At 36.1% G+C, this 18,881-nt stretch overlaps 1 protein-coding gene across 1 annotated transcript in view; it reads left to right on the top strand.

Annotated features, from left to right (window-relative positions):
* LOC137286524 (inositol 1,4,5-triphosphate receptor associated 2-like) overlaps window positions 1-18,881 on the top strand; it is a 177,054-nt gene that overhangs the window by 30,313 nt on the left and 127,860 nt on the right. The window contains exons 16-17 of the mRNA XM_067818439.1: window positions 1,398-1,552; window positions 5,484-5,605. Of these exons, the coding sequence (XP_067674540.1) occupies window positions 1,398-1,552; window positions 5,484-5,605 (277 nt within the window). The remainder of the gene's footprint in view (window positions 1-1,397; window positions 1,553-5,483; window positions 5,606-18,881) is intronic.

Here is an 18,881-nt window from a genome sequence, read left to right as displayed (position 1 = left end):
ATTTTCAGTGATCCACAGTATGGATGATTTAGTAAACAGGATGTTGATTTTAGAGAATTATAACAGGGACATCAGATCAGCTAAAGTGATTTTGGTTTATCGTGTTTTGAAAAATATTGCAAATGGATATGGCATTTAGCACCTGGTAGGCGCAGGTAGGAACTGAAATTGACTGTCAGTGACTGTCAGGTGTCATGGTATTCATGTTTCTAAAAACAAACAAAGGATTTTAGAAAACTTAAGGCTGGATATGATTGATAGAGAAACAGTGTAACGAGACAGTTAAAACTGAACTGCATGAGTTGGCAGAAAAGCTGAGAAATTCCATCAACAATCATGAAACCTGAACAAAATAATCAAAGGTTGAACTGGTGCTTACAGCATAGAAATTTTATCTAGGACAATGATGAAAATTCTGTGTGGCTGTTTCCTAATACACTGAACCAAACAAACTGAACAACCTCTGTATCCACACGAAAAAGTGCAGTCCGAAATTTAATGTGTGGCCGCTCTGTGTATTTGGAGGGAATATGAACAGTAAGTGGTATACAGATATTCTCGAGGGACATTTACTTCTATCTGCTCCTGTGTTCTATGGAAGTTTTTGGATTTTCCAGCGGAACAATGACCCAAAATATAGTTCAGAGCATTCACAGGCCTGGTTTCAGACCCAAAATATCACATTGTAAGATTGTCCAATCTGTAGCTTTGATCTAAATCCAATAGAAAATGTTTTGGGACTTACGATGAAAATTGTCAGTAAGAAAACTTTGACAAATATTGCTGAAATGAAAGAGGAGGTGGTCCGATATTTTGACAGCATGGACCACGACTTTCTAACTTCATTGATCAGCAGTATGCCCCATCACATTGAATCCTGCATTACTGCCCATGGTGACTTGACAAAGTACTAACTGTCTTTGAATCTGGAGTTATGTTCTGCTATTATTCATATTTAATACAGTAGTAATAAGTGGAAAAATATACAAAAATTACAATCTTTAAATTCTTAATAATTTCTGGTCATACTATACTATGAAAGAAGCAAAGTCTGCTTTTTTCATAATTTTCGTTAAAGCTAGTCTAGAAAGAATTCTTTTTTTCCTTAGTGGCTTAAGTAAGACTGAGAACTATATGTTATTTTTCCCCCTAATTTTGCTTAATCAGGGATTTTAAGCTTTCTATTTTTGAGGTGTGAATGCCTTTGGTTATGGTTACTCAAGATTGGATGGCAACAATGGCCAACCTATATGACACTCCTGTGACTGTACTCCTACCCAGAGTAATAGTCACATCATAGATTCTCACACTAATGATGCTGTAGAGAATATGTAACTATTCTATCAGTGTCTATAGCTTGAAACACCCACAGTAATTGGTACCTTTTTCCGGTAAAGGCGAAAATGAGCACCTAAAACGGCTCCATGACGAGGCAGTGGAGAGTGTGTCCAACTGGGAGATGACTGCGGACAGTACTCTGGACAACAGGCTTACAGTGCTGCGGGATGTTCTGCTGGAGGAAAGAGCCCTGAAAAAACAGTATCAGCGAGAGGTGAGTAGAGGCCCTGCATGGATGCACTGGCACAGGAGCACAAACCTCACTGCTGTTTATGTTTTATTACAGGATTATTTATCCGCTGAATAAACTGAATAAAGTATAAATAAATTTGATAGCAGTCTTTTGAAAGAGATTGAAAATATACATATGCCAAAACTTATGTATCAAAAAGTAATTCTTTCATATTTTTGTTTTAGTTTAGTCTCTATTTCACCCAACTGACAATATTTCAATGAAGTCTGTTTATGAGCCACATTGTTTTTTATCCAGTGTTTAAGATCAACCACCGGATAAAAGCTTGGAATAAAAAATGGTAAAAACAAGCCTGTATGTCTGTGAGTCAACAGTGTACCCAGATATAAATGGCATACAGTTCATTCCAATCCATTTTTTTCATTCAGTCATTTTCTTCTGTGACACATAATCACTATAATAACTCCCCATGAGGATTCTGTGGCAGAAGTTGACTTCATGAGTAACTACCATTACTTATCATATCTCACAGTGCCAAAAGAAAGGTCATATAAGTGCTGCTCTGGCCTGGCTCAGTAATTGACCATCTGATATTTGCTAATGGTCAATCATCACTTAATATGTTGAAAAAATTAATGACATTTTTTAGATATTTAAAGTAGCTTTGTGAAAACGTGTATGAGATATAGCTCTAATTAATTAGTTGCAGCTTTTTTGCTGTAAATTCAGTTGAAAAGTCCTCACACATCTCATTTTTGGTATGTAAATAGCTAGGTTATTTTGAATGATGTGATTATGTGGTGATTAGTATTCATGCTGAATTCATCTTTATGGCAACAAAATCTCAATAGTCTTCTTTCACAACCTAGTCTTTTTTTGTAAGAGCGAGTCAGTAAGTTGAGGTTTATGCCACTTGTAGCAATATTCCAACAACATCATGACATTAGGTATATGCTTCACACATTGTGCCCAAGTGGGAATTCAAACCCAGGTCTTTGGCATGACAAGCAAACATTTTAACCATTAGGCTTATCCTCCGCCTTTCCTTCAAAAGGATGTTAACTACCTTCAACAGATCTCAAAGTGACATCCAGTCATGTTTTCTAAAATTTTAGGAGCCTTTTATAATATAATATGTTAATATAATACCTTAGAAAAACTATGAAAGACAGAACTTAGAAATGTTAGAAATTAGAAAACTGAATAGAACACGGTTTTGTAAATATTGATGTTTGTTGAAGCGTATGGCCTTTATACTTGAGATAAAAAATGGTGGCTATTCTGTTAACATCAGCTTTGAATTTTGTTTTGATAATCGACTGTTCATTAGAACTTATTTGTGAACTATCAAATTTTCTACACAGTTAAGAATAGAATTGTCAAATAAGAAATTTATGCATGAAACATAGCATATGTCTCCACTATCACTTATAAACACATTCAGATGATTTCCTGAATTGAAATCATTCATTCAGAAATTGATGAATAAATGACAGTTTATGCCATTATTCTTTGAAACAGTATGATCAATGATAATCAGAGATTTCTTGTTTTATTTCTTTAACCATTCAGTTTGAATACTGAAATTATATTAAATTTAGATTAGGCTCTGAGTCATATTGATTTGGTTGGATTGTAAATGGTTTGGGTTTTTTTTACTGTAAAAAGATCATCGTAAAAGATTACATTCTGCTGTGAGCAGTGACTTTGATTGATCTACAGCATGTACATACACTTTAGGAGGGATGTTTTATAGAATCTGTGCTATCAAAGCAGTATTGATATGTGATTCATTCATCTTTCAAACATATCAGTATTCATGAAAAACTTTGTCTTCTCCATTCTCACAGAATCAATAAGGGTTGACCCGAACCAGCACAATCTTATTGAAGGCATCCACTAAAATAGCCCAAAGATTTAATTGAAAACAAAAATTTCTGCACACAGAAGATTCCACAAACTAATCCTGAAACTGTATCTGGGAACATTTTTTTAATTCTTTTTGATGTCTTACAATTTAGAAAACTGAAAATATTTAAGAGCCCCAAATTAGCTCACTGCATCATGGTGTGGGTAGAGCCATGTGACAGAATGTCAATATTTCAGTTCCATGACAGCATTATTTCTAAGGTGCTGAAAGATGGTACTTGTTGTTCCCCTGCCTGGCATTTTGAATCAAGGATGTTTGCTCAGATGACCTTTGAAGATCTTGGTTAGAATTGGACTTCAGTAACCCATGATTGTGATCAGAGGTGACTAATAGGATTGGGTGGTCAGACTTGCTGATTTTTTTGACACATGGCATCATGATCCAATGGCTTAGAATGATGCTTATGATGTTGATCAATGGATTATTGGGCCCAGGCTTGATTATCTACAGACCACAGCAGTATAGTTGGAAAACTGCCGAGAGTGGCGTTAGTTAACAATCATCAGTCCAGTAAAATTGGTATGAGTGAGGTAGCCATGTTAAACTGTATCATGGTACTGCTGCTGCTGTAGAACATTCTCTGTGTTTTTTCAAGCAGCCTTGCACAAAAGTAAGTGAAGCAATCTTGAACGTGATGTTATCCCTTTTCACCTCTCTAGAGAATTGGTGTCTGATGATACAAAATTTTGGTTATAATTTGTTTACAGTTTGAAGATTTACTTCTGAGGTAACTGGACATACTAATAGTTTCTGTCCAAAGTGTTACAGTTTTAAATATGTTATCTGTCATATTGATCACAAGCATTCAGATAGGTTCTTTGGAGGAATCTCATCTCACAGGAATCTTATTGACTCCATCTGATGAACAGGTCATTTCAGTAACAACTTGAATTTGAAACATGAAGGAGGTTCATTCAATCTGAAAAGTATCACTTAATTCTGCAGATGAGACTTTCTATTTCTGCATCACCTACATCAACGTCTGAACATTTATCAGATCAAAATATGGTGTACACAGCTACATCATTTAAACTACCAGTTGTCTTACTTTCCATTTTTGCGCAAGCCACGTTAGCTGAGTGCTGGTGATTAGGTGCCTGAAATTTGAGAGTGATGGTTCAAAACATGGATGGAACTTAACAAAAGTACTAGAAAGTTTTACTAAGTTTTACTTTACTAAGAAGGTATAATCCCAAACTAGGTCACATTTAACCACTTTCTATATGGCGTGTGTGTAGGTATTCAGCAGATTTCATCCCACTGGCTGTAGTTCTTTCTTGACAATATTAAGTAGTTGAGTGTTTGAAAATGTTGCTTTATATGATTTCTCTGTTCTCTCTAATGAAGAAAGACATGATAATTGATGTGCTTTTGTCATTGTAGTTTGGGTGACCTGTACAATCTTAGCATTCTTAAACAATTTTATGTGAACAGGTTTATATTGTGATCACTTAGCCAAAATGGAATACAAAATTGAATCATTTGTATATCATTCTTGATTTCAGCCAGATGCCAGTTTTATCATGTAATATGCCAGCTCAATGACCAATGTATATGTACTTCACACCACATCTCTGTGTGTTGTCAAGGCATAGTCTGATTGTGTTTAATTGTCATGTGAAAAGGCACATATGCATTCAGAAGAAGATAGAACCTTCACTTTTTAAAACATAGATATTGAAAGGTATTTACAAATTCCATTTGAATGTGTTCAAGGATTGGACATCAGCAGTGCTAAAGAAGGAAACATGTGACTAAATTAATGGTATTTCAGAAACAACCTACTGACTTCCTCTTCAGCATGCCTCTTGCCAACTGTTTCCTTGCAGAACAAACGCAAAATGGCTAAAGTTGTTTTTAAGGAAAGAATTAGGAATTTACAGTCAAAACATGTCCTTTGTAATGAGACAATTATGTTTTATGTTCATTGAAGAGAATTAGTATTCTCCGAAGAGTGTAAGAGACAAATGCTCTGCATTTGCTTGCTTCTGCCTAGCCAGTCTTTCTTCTCCATCTGATTAGGTTCAGACCCTGAGGAGTGTTGTTAATGAGACTGAGAGACAATTAAAAGATAAAGAAGAACTGACTCAGCAACTTCAGCAGCAAGAAGTGGACCTGGTGGCACAAATGACCCTGCTGAAAAAGTAAGATACTTGTTGTTTTGTCATTATTTAAGGTATCCCTTGAGTGGTTTCTATTCCTGGTGTTTTATTAGATTGTGACAGTCATTTGACATTAGTGAAAAACTAAAGTGTGAGGACTGATTATTCCTATTTTTGAAAAGTTTGCCATTACTTGTTGATCATGAAGGAACACTAGAATGGTGATTGGATGGTTGTAATAACTGCTGTGTACCAATATACAATAATATACACCTGATGGTTTGAAAATATTTTATTCAGATCAGAAATGAAAAGGATTGGCAAACAGGTCTACATGGCTTATTTCGATTCCACTCCAGAAAATGTATGTTTCACATTTATACATAGTGTTATACATTATATTTATAACAAATTGTGAAAATAACACGTTATCTCTGAATGATAACAATCTTGATTTTGAACAAACTGCCATAGTTTAGTTTTGTGGCCATTTACCCAAATAAGAACATACTAGAAACTACCTGACTTTTATCAATCAAATCGTTTTGATGTAATAATGACTGTAGTGACTGTAGAATATCCATATTCATCTGATATGATACCAACGTATTTAGCATTTAGCACATCCCTCAGGGAGAAACCTTCACAGAATAAATGTGATTTATATTGAATGCTATTATATTTAGGACACAAGAAAATAATAGTGGAATACATTTACACGTAATACAAAAATCAGTACTACTTACAGGCTGCATCAGGTAGTGACTGATATCAGTACAGCTGTTGATAGCTGAGGCTTATGCAGTTGTGTGCTTTCATTTTCATTTTCTTGGTCATTTTTTAAGAATATGTCAGTTGTCTTGATTATTCTTCATCATCATCATCATCATCATCATCATCATCATCATCATCATCATCATCACAACTAAGGAAAGGGGGAACTTTTGCTCATCAGAGCTGACAATGGTGTGAAAGAATTGCTGGGTGTTTATGTGTATTCCAAAACTTAAAGAATCTGAAGGTGAACTAACTTGATACCTTGTGCATTATAAGAACTTACAAGGAGGAGGGTCCTTATTTCTTTGAAATTTTCAGATTTAAGGTTTATGAACAAAGTTTTCAAACTTTTTGACAAGGTCCTATGGACTTAATGTCCTAGTTCATAGAATATTTATGAATGTGTACTGTGTATTGTGCCTGAGTGGTCAAACAGCTATTGAGTGAAGACAAAGTGTCAACTCTCATTCTTTCTATGAATCAAATCATGAACCTCCACCCTATGTCAATACAACCTGACCTGTATAAATGCAGTCATGTCTGCACTTTAATGAAAATGTCATTTCTGGTATATCCCCACCATGATATTGCTGGAAAATTGCTGAAAGTTGGTGAAATTTGGCTTTTCTCGCACAATAAAGTGCAGGCTGTGATACTAACCCACTCACTCTTGTAGCTTATATGCTTCAAATGAAGACAAAATTTAACTTTGGAACCAATGTCAGAAAACAGTTTTCCATCTGTTATTTTTATCCAGCATTTTTTTGCTGTTTGTTGCTTGTAGAATTAGTCTGTAGGCGTTCCTGTGTTTCGCCGTTGCTCTGTGGCATCACAGTGTCCCAGTGTCCTGATAAAATGACAATGTCATATCTCAAAATAAAGATCAACCCTATTAAATGGACATGGTACTACTTGTGACTCTGAACATGCACAATATCAGCCATTTCTTTACTATCTATCTCAGTCAGGGGACTTCACAAATAGCTCCACTCCATAGATAAAGCCTGGATCAAAGATGAAGCTTGTTTCTCATCAATAGGGGTACATGATTACATAGATAAACAGGAAATCTTGACATTGATTTGCTTTAAATATTGTAAATATTTTGTTTGATATTAATGAAGGTTTCAACTCAATCTCCAATCACAATAATATTTCTGATTCAAGCAGTCATATCAGTAAGAGAGACAGTGTTCATGAACATCCAGTGTTTGCTGATCCCAAGTAGGAAGCAGTTCAGATATTGACACAATATTGTAGCTTATATGAGTGTGGTTCTTGCAATACATACTATGGGGTGAAAACATGATGAAAATGACTTGTAGACACCAAATAACCCAAAATGCCCCTTTTGACTCAGACATTTATGATTGCTGTGTTTAGATTCACTGAAGAAGGATGTGGTTTTCAGGTTGAGAACCAATTTCTCCAAATATAGGGTTGAAATTTTTTTGTTTAAATCCACTTGCCAAAACAGGGAAATAAGTCAAACCCATCCACAATGACTGAAATGCGAATTGCCCAAATGTTTTCATTTCAACAATGGGGACATCATGGGTACCCATGCCCGTTTTTTCATGACTGGTTAAACTCTTTCAGACATTTTGTGCTGTGTGTCATGATTGTCAGAATACTTGTAGAGATTTCACTGTACAGTCAAATATTAGATGCCTCCACAATATTCATCTCAATAAACAGTCCCCTACAAGATACATATTGTATGAAATGAGTTTGGCAGCAAAACCAGATTCCAAGACATAATTCACTTTTGTCTTTTTCATTTGGCATGCAGAGAATACACTCAACACATGTTATTGTCTCATAAATATAAGGAGGTGGTTGGGTAGCCATGTGGATAAAGCATTCACTCATCACATGGAAGATCGGGGTTTGATTCCCCACATGGGCACAAAGTGTAGAGCCCATTTCTGGTGTCCCTGATATTAGTGGAATATTGCTGACAGTGGTGTAGAACCATATTATTACTCGCCCGTTGAAGATACTTCAGTGTAATATATTTATGGCAGTATTGCACTAGTGTAATACCGCTTGACGTATGACGTCAAAATGGTTCAAAGTTGTGACGTGACAATGCTAATGCCTATGTCATAATTTTGCTAGACCTTGCTTAACTCACGGAAAGCTGAGAGTGATCACACTGTAGGGAATTTCGCAACAGTTTCTGTCAATTTATGTTGGCGGGTAATAAACAGAATACTAAACACGCTTCCGTGATATATCATTTTCATTAAACTCGTTAAAGATTTAGTATCAAATCATTAACTCGTTTGATAAAAATGGTATTACACTGAAGGTCGTTTAGTATCCTCTATTTCTCTCACTCATTCATAAATATAAGTGCAAAAACTCTACCCAGTCTTGACTTAGTAAGTGGGTGAGTTTGGTTTACACTGCTTGTAGGAATACTTGACTTTTGGGAAAAGATTCTCATTCATAAAATGAGGGAAAAAAGGCTATGAAAATCATGTGAATGGGCCACTAAATCAGTGATGACATTCCCATTCCCCATTCCTCAAAGCAGTCGAAATCCTAAGACAGTCATAACTCCCATACTTTATCATAGACTTACGACAATCATAGCAGTTTGATCTCTTTGTGGAACAAGGCCCAGTTGCTCAGTAAAAGGATAAGCATGTCTTGCCCTATCAGCAGCACACACCCTTCCTATAGTTTTCTAAAACTGTATTTACATCCTGACATCACGAAGCAGTACTCCTTCCAGAGAACAAACCAGACAGTGACGTTATTGGGTTAACCAGAAAGTCCAGTTGTTCTTTTTCAATAATTACTTCTGTGTAATGGAAAAAGATGTGTTTTACAACACAGTGGGGGGTAATTCAAATGACTAGGACCAAACATTTCTTGTGATGTTGACTCAACATTGACAAATGCTACTGAGTTTATGATGAAATCTGGACACTTTAGTCGACCATGTAGAAGTATTTACAAAACATTATTGCGAAAGAATAAGACAAAGACAGCAATCACCTGTTCTCAAGGTAAAGTTATATTGGTGAACAAGCAATGGGCAGTGGAATGTATGAACTTCTGAAGGTTCAGCTAGTTTTCTTCTCAGGATTTCATGGATCAACATCAGAACACACATGGCTCTGTGTTGTCAAAGATACTGAAAAATATCCTTCTGCTTACTGCAAGAGTTTTTACTCGACTTGTTTGGAAATGTAGATCAAGCATTTATCACGATATAAATAGCAGCACTAATATATATCAGTGCATTTCTCAAGCTCAGATTAAAAACATCAATATTTCTGATCTCTGTATCCAAAGCATGAACTTTTTGAACATCAATATTTCAAGCATTAATACTGCTCATTATCTGTGCAAAAAATATCAGTCCATATTTCATAACAGGCAGCTAGCTCACTGTGGACACAATGTAATAACAATTGTTTTTTGCTTTCCATAATGTATGGCTTTTGTTAATGTTTGCTTTGAGGAAATAATGAGCAGCATATGATAGCGTACTCTATTACACACTGTGCCAACAGAAAGCTAGACTGTTTCCTGCTATTCAAACATGCTTTGGAAAGAATCTGGAACACAATTGCCACAAAAGATCATAGCAGTTGCTTCAAAATTGAATGATATTTCCATTTAGTTGGCAAGAATTGGCATTTGAAAATTATCTTCAGCAGTTATATAAAGCCACCATACATTTCGCATCTGCCATGTAAAGTGTTGAAAGGCCATGTCCTGGTCTAGCTGCTGCTACATAAACTAGCTCAGTTTAAATCAAGTTGTTATATCTGCTTGAAAGTAGCTATCAGCCATTATGTTTTATTCATGCTTGATGTTTATATTTAATGTTTGCTTAACTAATCTTTTGTTAAAATATCCTTTTCAAAAAAAGAAACTTGACTTAGGAACAATCTAAATTAAAGAAAATATTTTACACAAACCAATCCGTGCTGAATTCCAGCATCTGCAGGAATAATAGCAGACGACAGAATGTTTTAAAAAACAGAAATGTGGAACAAAAATGTAACATTACACTCATGTTTGTAGGGAATCACTGAAATGCACACTACATGAAATGCATGTGAATCATTAAATTGTGTATCACCCTGATCTGAAGCTTGTGGCTGTGGATTTTAAAACGCCACATCGGCTAAAGGAAGTCAGACTTTTGCCAGAAGACCAGTTCGCCGTAACATCTTGACACAACATCAACAGGGTGTCTTGCCATGACAATGCTTGACCTCACGTCATTGCAAGCATTCACCAGGACTTCCTCCTGCAAAACAACGTTCAGGTGTAACAGTTACCATGGCCTTCTCGATCACCCAGTTTGTTATTGAACATCTATGGTATACTCTTGCACCAGAATAATCTGCCACCTCAGACACTACGAGAACTGCACGCAGTACTTCAACAACAGAATCAAAACATTCCTCAAAACAGCATTCAACATCTCCTTCTTCAGTGGGTCACCACTGCTAAGATGTTATTGATGCACATGGTTGCCACATCTGATACTGGCGTTATACTCTGGCCAAGTGGATTTAACAGGCCTCTGTGGTTTTACCCAACACTTTCTGGATATTCAGGTTTTGGAAATCTGCAAACTGATGATTTTACTGTAACTGAACAATGATGTCGTGTTTGAATCAGATAGATGTACTCAGTCAATACACTCCAAAACAGCATGTCAACTTTATTTTTTTGAAGAGTATTACATTCAACCATGCTTTTGTCCAGTTGCTAAAGTCACTGTTTGAAAGTCAACCTGAAAGCCGTGAGTATAAACAGATGATTGAATATTAAGTGTTTGCAGTGAGTAATTAATGTTAAAGGTGGTGCTCTAATGGGTATACACCACTTTGAAAGGACTATTCAGATAAGTGAGAATAGAAAGATGGAGTGAGATATGCAAGTCATTGATTTTCATTTGATTTTCAGTTTATTGATCCATTATGATACTAAAGACAGTCACTGAGAATAAAGAACATACAGCCAAATCCTGATGAGTCAATTAAATTCATGTATTTGAGACATAGATATGTCTATGAGGGTAGAAAAATAAGATGATCATATATGTAATGGTCAAGAGCTGCATTCCTGTAGTGGATCATAAAATCACTAATCGGCCTTTTGATGATGGAAAGGTGTGAGTCATGCTGCTTTGTTAATTGGATCAGTTACCTACACCAGTTAAATTCTCATTGACTGATTTGGGCTTATGTATGCAAGATTGTTGTTGTTTGAATCTCATGGGACCAAATTACCATCCTGTGTCATCAGGTGCATTTATAAGATGGATTTGTGTAACCAGAGATCAAATAATGACTGCCATAATGGGGAATGGTTGGGACCAACAGGTACTTCAAGTTATGCATAAAATTCGGCATTTGGCTCATCAGGATTTGACTGTATCTTGTATTTGCCCACCCATACTGTATTCAAAATGCTCATCTAATTCATAATATCGAAATTGTGTGTACCTGTTTGAGGTTGCATATTATCCAATCTGAGGTGACAAAGCAAACACCAAAGGTCAACCAGTGTACCCAGTTCAGGTTTCAACCACAGAGCTACAACCTCAGTCAAGAAACAAGAAACACTGAGGTGTTAGCAATAAATACTGAATGTCTTTTACATTACTGGAGAGAGTGAGTATAGTATGAGTATGGCGTGACCATATTCCAGCAAAATCATGGTGGGAGACACCAGAAATGGGCTTCCCACACTTTATCCATGTGAGGAATATAACCCTTGTTGTCAGCATGATAACAGGATTCTTTAACCATTAGGCTACATCACCTCCCCTGTACATTACTGGAGGGTAGGGTGGGTATATGTACAGTATTTATTTTATACCAAATGGGTGTTATTTTTATGTCCAAAATGAAACTTAATGAGACCTTTGGACTCACCTAGGCCCTGAAGAAGAGCAACATGATGACCCATAGTGACTCTGTCTATGTCGTTTCCTGGTTCTGTTATGAAGGCAGTCAGACTTATGCTAACAGAAAAGCTGGTTGGATGAGCTGTAATCAATTGTCAGTATTGGCATCCTTACAATATGCATGGAACAGTCCATAGCTCAAGGCTTTCTCTTTTTGGACAGATATATTGTGAAGTTTCTCATGTCACATTTCTTAATAGTCGCTATACTTGACTAATTCTATCCTGAGACAGAACAAGATCAAATACATTGCCCAAATTATGCATCTTTTTTTCCAACACAGATCAAAATACATTTTCAGGGTGTTCTGAATATGTCGGTTGACAGGATGATAGGAATAAATTACATAATCAGCTGTCAATATCGAACAATATGTGTTTTTTGATCAGTTTGAACAAAGAAATCAAATTTGTTAAAACTTAAATGTCACATCATTTTTGTATTAGTCCAATGTTTTACGAATAAATCATCATAATTTCTTGAATAGGTTCTTTGGAATTCATGATTGCAAATGTGAATGATAGTCTTGAAAGAGAGACTAGTGCAGTGTAAAAGCTGGCACAAATATGCCTGCTGTTTGCATTGAGGTATAAAATGGAACATGCCATGTGTAACAGTTTCCGTCAAATTTAACTTTCCGCAGGGAGATGAAAGTAGCATGTGTAGAGAGCAACAACCGCTGACCTAGATGTGATCAATACTCGGAAATTGAAATCACCGAGACTTCAGAATCAGTTGCACAAATCAATAACTCGCGGGAAGGGTTCTACCTCTCCACAACTTTTTAGATATGGCACAGTTTTCAAATGAAGGGAAGCAGTAGTTTTATGTTATTTAGCCAGACATGCACAACAGGAACCTTACATTGGTTTCCTAATAGACTATGGGAACACCCATAGCATTGAGTCCAGCCAATTTATTGATCAATCAATGCCATTATTACACGAGGGGCATCCCAAGAGCCCACACAGATATAGACAGCTTGACAACATTCAAAGATGTTGATACCAGCACCATCCTAGTGTTGCTTCAGCCAACCTTCTTTCCTTGTATTGCAAGATGTAGCCATGGGAACGTGTGCATCCAAAAGGGCTTTACATACCTCCAAGCATAGTGGATGGTGAGTTCTTATTATGGATTATCTTTTCAAAACACAGGGCTGAAACAGGTTTCATAATTTTCATCCCTTGTTGTTACTTAAGGTAGTGTTTCCAATGAAGAGGGATTTCAAAGTAGGTCAAAATCCTTTATCGATTTTCTCCAATGCCTCAATATTTTTGGGCCTTCCTAAGTAAGATGGTTATCAGTATTTTTTGGAGAATTCTGATGATGGTTTTGAGATAGGTCTTTAACTTTAAAATCAATATTTTGTGCACCTTGTGGTTGAACAAGTGGTAGGTCCAATTCAGTAGCCTTGGTTTTTATTACCTGTTCTCTCATCGTATTTCCTGTGTAAACAAAATACATGGATTTGGGTTGTGTTTGTTGCTGGAATAGGCACCAGTGACAAACAGACTCAAGCTGCTCGTACATTCTCAAAACAACAGTTTGTTTGATAGATGTCGGCTCTTCATGAAGGACAAGACACATTACGATAATTTGTTGTAAAGGAAATATTTTGACTGAGATATCATCTTCTGTATGCACCATTGTATATAAAGATTACTTGGCTGACATCTTTCCAGAACACCATTGTGTGGTTAAGTTAATATTTAGCTTGCTATATAAGGTTGATATTATATACTTACTGAATGGAAATGCTTTGTGGAAAAGCACTGATATGCAGGGATTGGGAAAGGCAGGGTCATGGGTCAATTTGCACATTAGAATACATAATTTGAAGCTGACCATTAATATAAGGACAGTGTCCCATTCTGAATTCAGAAAAAGGCCAACTATCCTGATAATTGTCAAAGTGCTCTTTCCCAATCCCTGCGGATATATATGTACACGTCGATAGCTCACATGTTTCTGTGACTACATCTTTTGGTTAGATTTTATCAAAGCCATGGGTGACAAACTACACTGAAGAAGATTGTCTGTGGTTGCCATGTGTATATTCAGCAGGTTAGCACACAGTCTTAAATTTACACATAACCTCATCTTAACCATTACACATTGCTGCAAGAAGCAGCTAATGACACCTTTCATTCTATCCATTTACCATGTTACAATTATTTTGCTTTACAAAACTAACTGATGCTGTCAACATGTATGTAAACTCGAGTACAGTCCATATTGACCACTCAGGATGCATTGTGAAATTCTCTATCATGTTAGCTGTGTTTGATTCCTCATATTTGGTGCATTGTTGATTGCATTCAACAGAAAAGGTTTACATCATTCAACATCATGTCATCCATTCTTGTGTCTGGTCATGATGTGAGATTCACAGCTCATATTGCTGTAATATGGCTCAATTATGCCACACAAAACATGCACACCCCTTTGGAAGGTGTAATGTATAAAACTATTGCATCAATGTTTAACTTGATAGCTTTCCCATTCTTGACAAGACTGTTGACATCATCAGTTATGCTATCTTTGTTTGCTGTGTGCAGTTTATCATTATGTATAAAATTGCAGTGAAAATCTTTTCTGCAAAAACTTGCAGATTAAGTTTGTGGTGTGTTGTGTTTTATGTTTTCTAGAAATATTTGCAATTGTGATTCAAGTCAAGCACATCTAAAGCATCTATCAAATATGTCATGTTTGAATAGTTGTTTCGTGAATGTTGCAAAAATGCATCATGTGAAACCATACATTTTTACCACCACATCTGTCAAGCAATCAGATGGCATTTCCATCATGTATTCTAAGGATCCTTTTAGAGAAGGAAACTTGATTATTGAGATTGTGTTCAATATCATTACAGTTGGGAAAGGTTACAGGGCTATAGGAGCACCAGTAATGTTCTTCCATCAATACTATTCCAGCCTTGTTTGGCAACAAGACACATTGGGAAAGAAGGCAAACTGCTGCCATCTAGAAACTGGTCAAACTATAGGCACATTCATATATGTCTGCTACCAGACTATTAATGGATTATTGTCAATCTTAACTGAAATGCTGTCTCTTTTATGGCCTATGTGGCACAGCTTTTAATGATGATTTAACATCTCTTTGACCGTTTTGTTGGTACTGTAACCACTGTGGTAATGAAAACCATGATTATTTCATCACTGGGTCTATCGAGGAGACATTATCTATTACAGTGTAAAGAACAAGATGGCAGTATCATTGTGCCTCTTTTCCAGAGCCTGTTTTCTGTACTTTTAAGTTAGGGTGCTGTGAATATCTTTCTAATATGATGTATGCTTAAATTGGTTAGATTCTGATAAAGGATGATGTTATGAAATGTACACAGTACATAATTATCAGTATTAGTGAATGTATTTGCTCAGGTGGGGTCAGTCAGTCAATGACTAATGTCTACCAGCTGTTTTGTGGTGTTCATTTCTGATAAGATAACTGCAACTGTACTTCATCTTGGTGAAAATTATGTACATACTCTTCTTTAAGTTTGACTTTCATGTCACTATCACCATAAAAATTTATTCTGTCTTTTTTCAACATTTCAAAGTATATTATAGCTGACAAATAAAATGAATTAACAGGGATAGAGACTAACATTTTTTATCCACTAGTGCGTATGGTAACAAATACCTAAATCTTTAAAATGGCAGCTAGTGATAGCTCTTATGATACAGTGGCTATTAGGTAGTTTGGCTGTGACTGAAAAAGGCAGTGCAAATTTCTATTGCTGACTAATATCTAAGGAATTTGCTGCAGATTTCAGTATTCATTAATGCTTTTGATTTGTTACAACTCGGCAGTATGCAGCAATATTCATGAGCCCAAGACATTATTGATGCAGGCATGAGCTGTAACAGACTGAGTATTTACTAGTGTGTTTCAGATCAAAGAATTCTTAAAATTGATTTCACTTCTTTGTGAATTTTACAGCTACATTCATCAACAGGTTACAAAAATGGAGGTAAATATGACTGAAAATTAAGGGAATTTTACACATTGAGTGTTATGATACTGTATGTGTCATCATTTTTATCCCCCCGGCACGTAATGCAGGGGGATATAGTCGATGCCTCGTCTGTCTGTCCATCCGTCCGTAATCATTTTGTTTCCAGAGCTTAACTAAAAAACCATTCAATATTTTTAGACCAAAATTGATTGATACAGTAATCTGAACCTATTGTGCCTTTTGCCATTTACAGATTTTTGGCATTTTTATTTTTTTGCTTTTCCATGGAAACGATTCAGACTTAGTCTCAAAATGGAGGGATGGGCTCGTTTCCAGAGTAGACCTCAAAAACCGTTCAATACTTTTCTGCAAAGCTTGGTAGATATATCAGTCAGAACCTAAAGTGTGCCTGTTGCTATTTACAGGCTTTTGTGATCTATTATTTTCTCGGTTTCCATGGAAACATTTCGGACTTAGTCCCAAAATGGAGGGATGGGCTTCGTTTCTAGAGCACAACTCAAAAACTATGTAATATCTTTCAGCAAAACTTGCCAGATATGTGAGGCAGACCTTAAAGTGTTGCCTTTTGCTTTTTGCAGATAGATGACATTTATGTTTTTCATGACTTCCATGGAAACGATTCAAACTTAGTCTAAAAAGCATCAAGTAACTGTCAGATGATTTGTCCTTTCAAATATGTGGGGGCTGGGGGGGATATGTCATCTTCTGATGACTCTTGTTTCAGCCAAGCAGTAAACAATAAATTTATTCCCAGTTATCATATTTCTTGTATTTACACAGATTTTATATGTTTGTGTCACTTGCATTGCTATTTCAATCAAATAGTAAAACCTTTGATAATAAGATATTTTGGTATATGTTTTGTTCAAATTATCATTTGTGACAATGTCTGACAAATGGGGGTTCACCTGCTATATTAAAGACTCAACTTGTGATATTTCTGGAATATAGCTAAAACCAACTTGGAATCATACTCACTGACTCCTGACAGATGTTATTGAGTTCATATCAGAATTCATGTATATCTATCCTCCCCAGTGGTAAGAATAGCTCCCCACGACCCTATTGTTTGTCTTCAAATGAGATTCCTTTTGGTTTGGCATCAGAGTTGGTGGATAATGTATCATAATACCCTTAAACCGTAAAGTGATGTCATCAACCACTGGTTTGTCTGACCCTGACTGGATTTTTTCACAAGCCTCTGATGTACCAGGTGCAGTGTTTCTGATTGGCTCATTTTCTACAAACTACACTTATTGTTTCCCTAATATGTCCTGAGACAAGTTTTCACATTTGGTAAAGATAGAAGATAAAATTTTGAAATGGCCTTGGTGCTAACAGTTCCAGCATGTTCACAGGGGACTGTTGTTCACTGCTATGGAAAACAGCAAGCAATACATGCTTTTTCTCACACTCATTAATAGTTATATACATGTCCTCAAGCAGAAATCAGCAAATTTGTCCATTGTTATTGTACACGTTTCCTTTTTACATGAAAATATTCCTAATAGAAATGTAGACTTATAGATTTGTTCGTTCAAAATATCAAAGATTTGGGTTATTTTTTTCCATGTTATTGAATAATATAAGTTTTGGCTCTTGTCAGTTTTCTGTGCATGGGTTCAAAATTTCTTTTTAAAGCCACTTCCCACAGGGTAAGTGACTTTAAGCTAATAACTAATGTTCCAAATGATTTTATGACATAATCGTGATGATGTAATTATCAAAGAACAGATCAACATGGCATTTGATGTTAATGTTTTTAGGACTATTTATCGAAAAGTGAATAGCAAAGAAGGATAACTCTACTGTTATCATTGTGAAATTTAATAGCTACTTTTAGAGCAGATATCAAACGAAATCCAAGTTTATTTACAGTTTGAAACTGGAAACGGAAAATATCTAGTAGCCCACGGACGAACAAGTAAGATACCACTGTTTGATTTCCCGAAATGAAAACTGACTTGTTCTGGGTGTCAGGCGATGGGATTTTTTAACCCCTGCTGTGTTATGATCTTATATACCGAACCAAACTGAAGGCCTTGTAGTGAGTGAGTTTAGTTTTACGCCACACTCAGCAATATTCCAGCTCTATAATGGCGGTCTGTAAATAATCGAGTCTGGACCAGACAATCCAGTGATCAACAACGTGAGCATCGATCTGAGCAATTGGGAACCGATGACATGTGTCAACCAAGTCAGCGAGCCTGACCACCCAATCCCGTTAGTCGCCTCTTACGACAAGCATAGTTGCCTTTTATGGCAAGCCTGGGTTGCTGACGGCCTATTCTACCCCGGACCTTCACGGATGAAGGCCTAGTAGTGAAATATATACCGTACCATAGTAACAGCATCCTGTTTTGCCCCTTGTAATGAACTCAAAGGGACAACCAATTTTAGTTCTGATTGGTTGTTATCCACATATCAACAAAAATACACAGCACATGACAAGGACCAGAAAATAGTTCATTATGTCCAGTAGTTCATTATAAATATAGTTTTAACTATAAATACTTATATAAGTAAATTATTAAATATATTTCAGTGTGTTATTTCTTACATCTTGTTAAGCTGCAGATGCAGTTTGAGCC

The sequence above is a fragment of the Haliotis asinina genome, chromosome 6 (assembly GCF_037392515.1).
Source record: "Haliotis asinina isolate JCU_RB_2024 chromosome 6, JCU_Hal_asi_v2, whole genome shotgun sequence".
Taxonomy (NCBI): domain Eukaryota; kingdom Metazoa; phylum Mollusca; class Gastropoda; order Lepetellida; family Haliotidae; genus Haliotis; species Haliotis asinina.
Note: the sequence above shows the minus strand (reverse complement) of the source record. Positions and strands in the feature narration are given on the sequence as shown.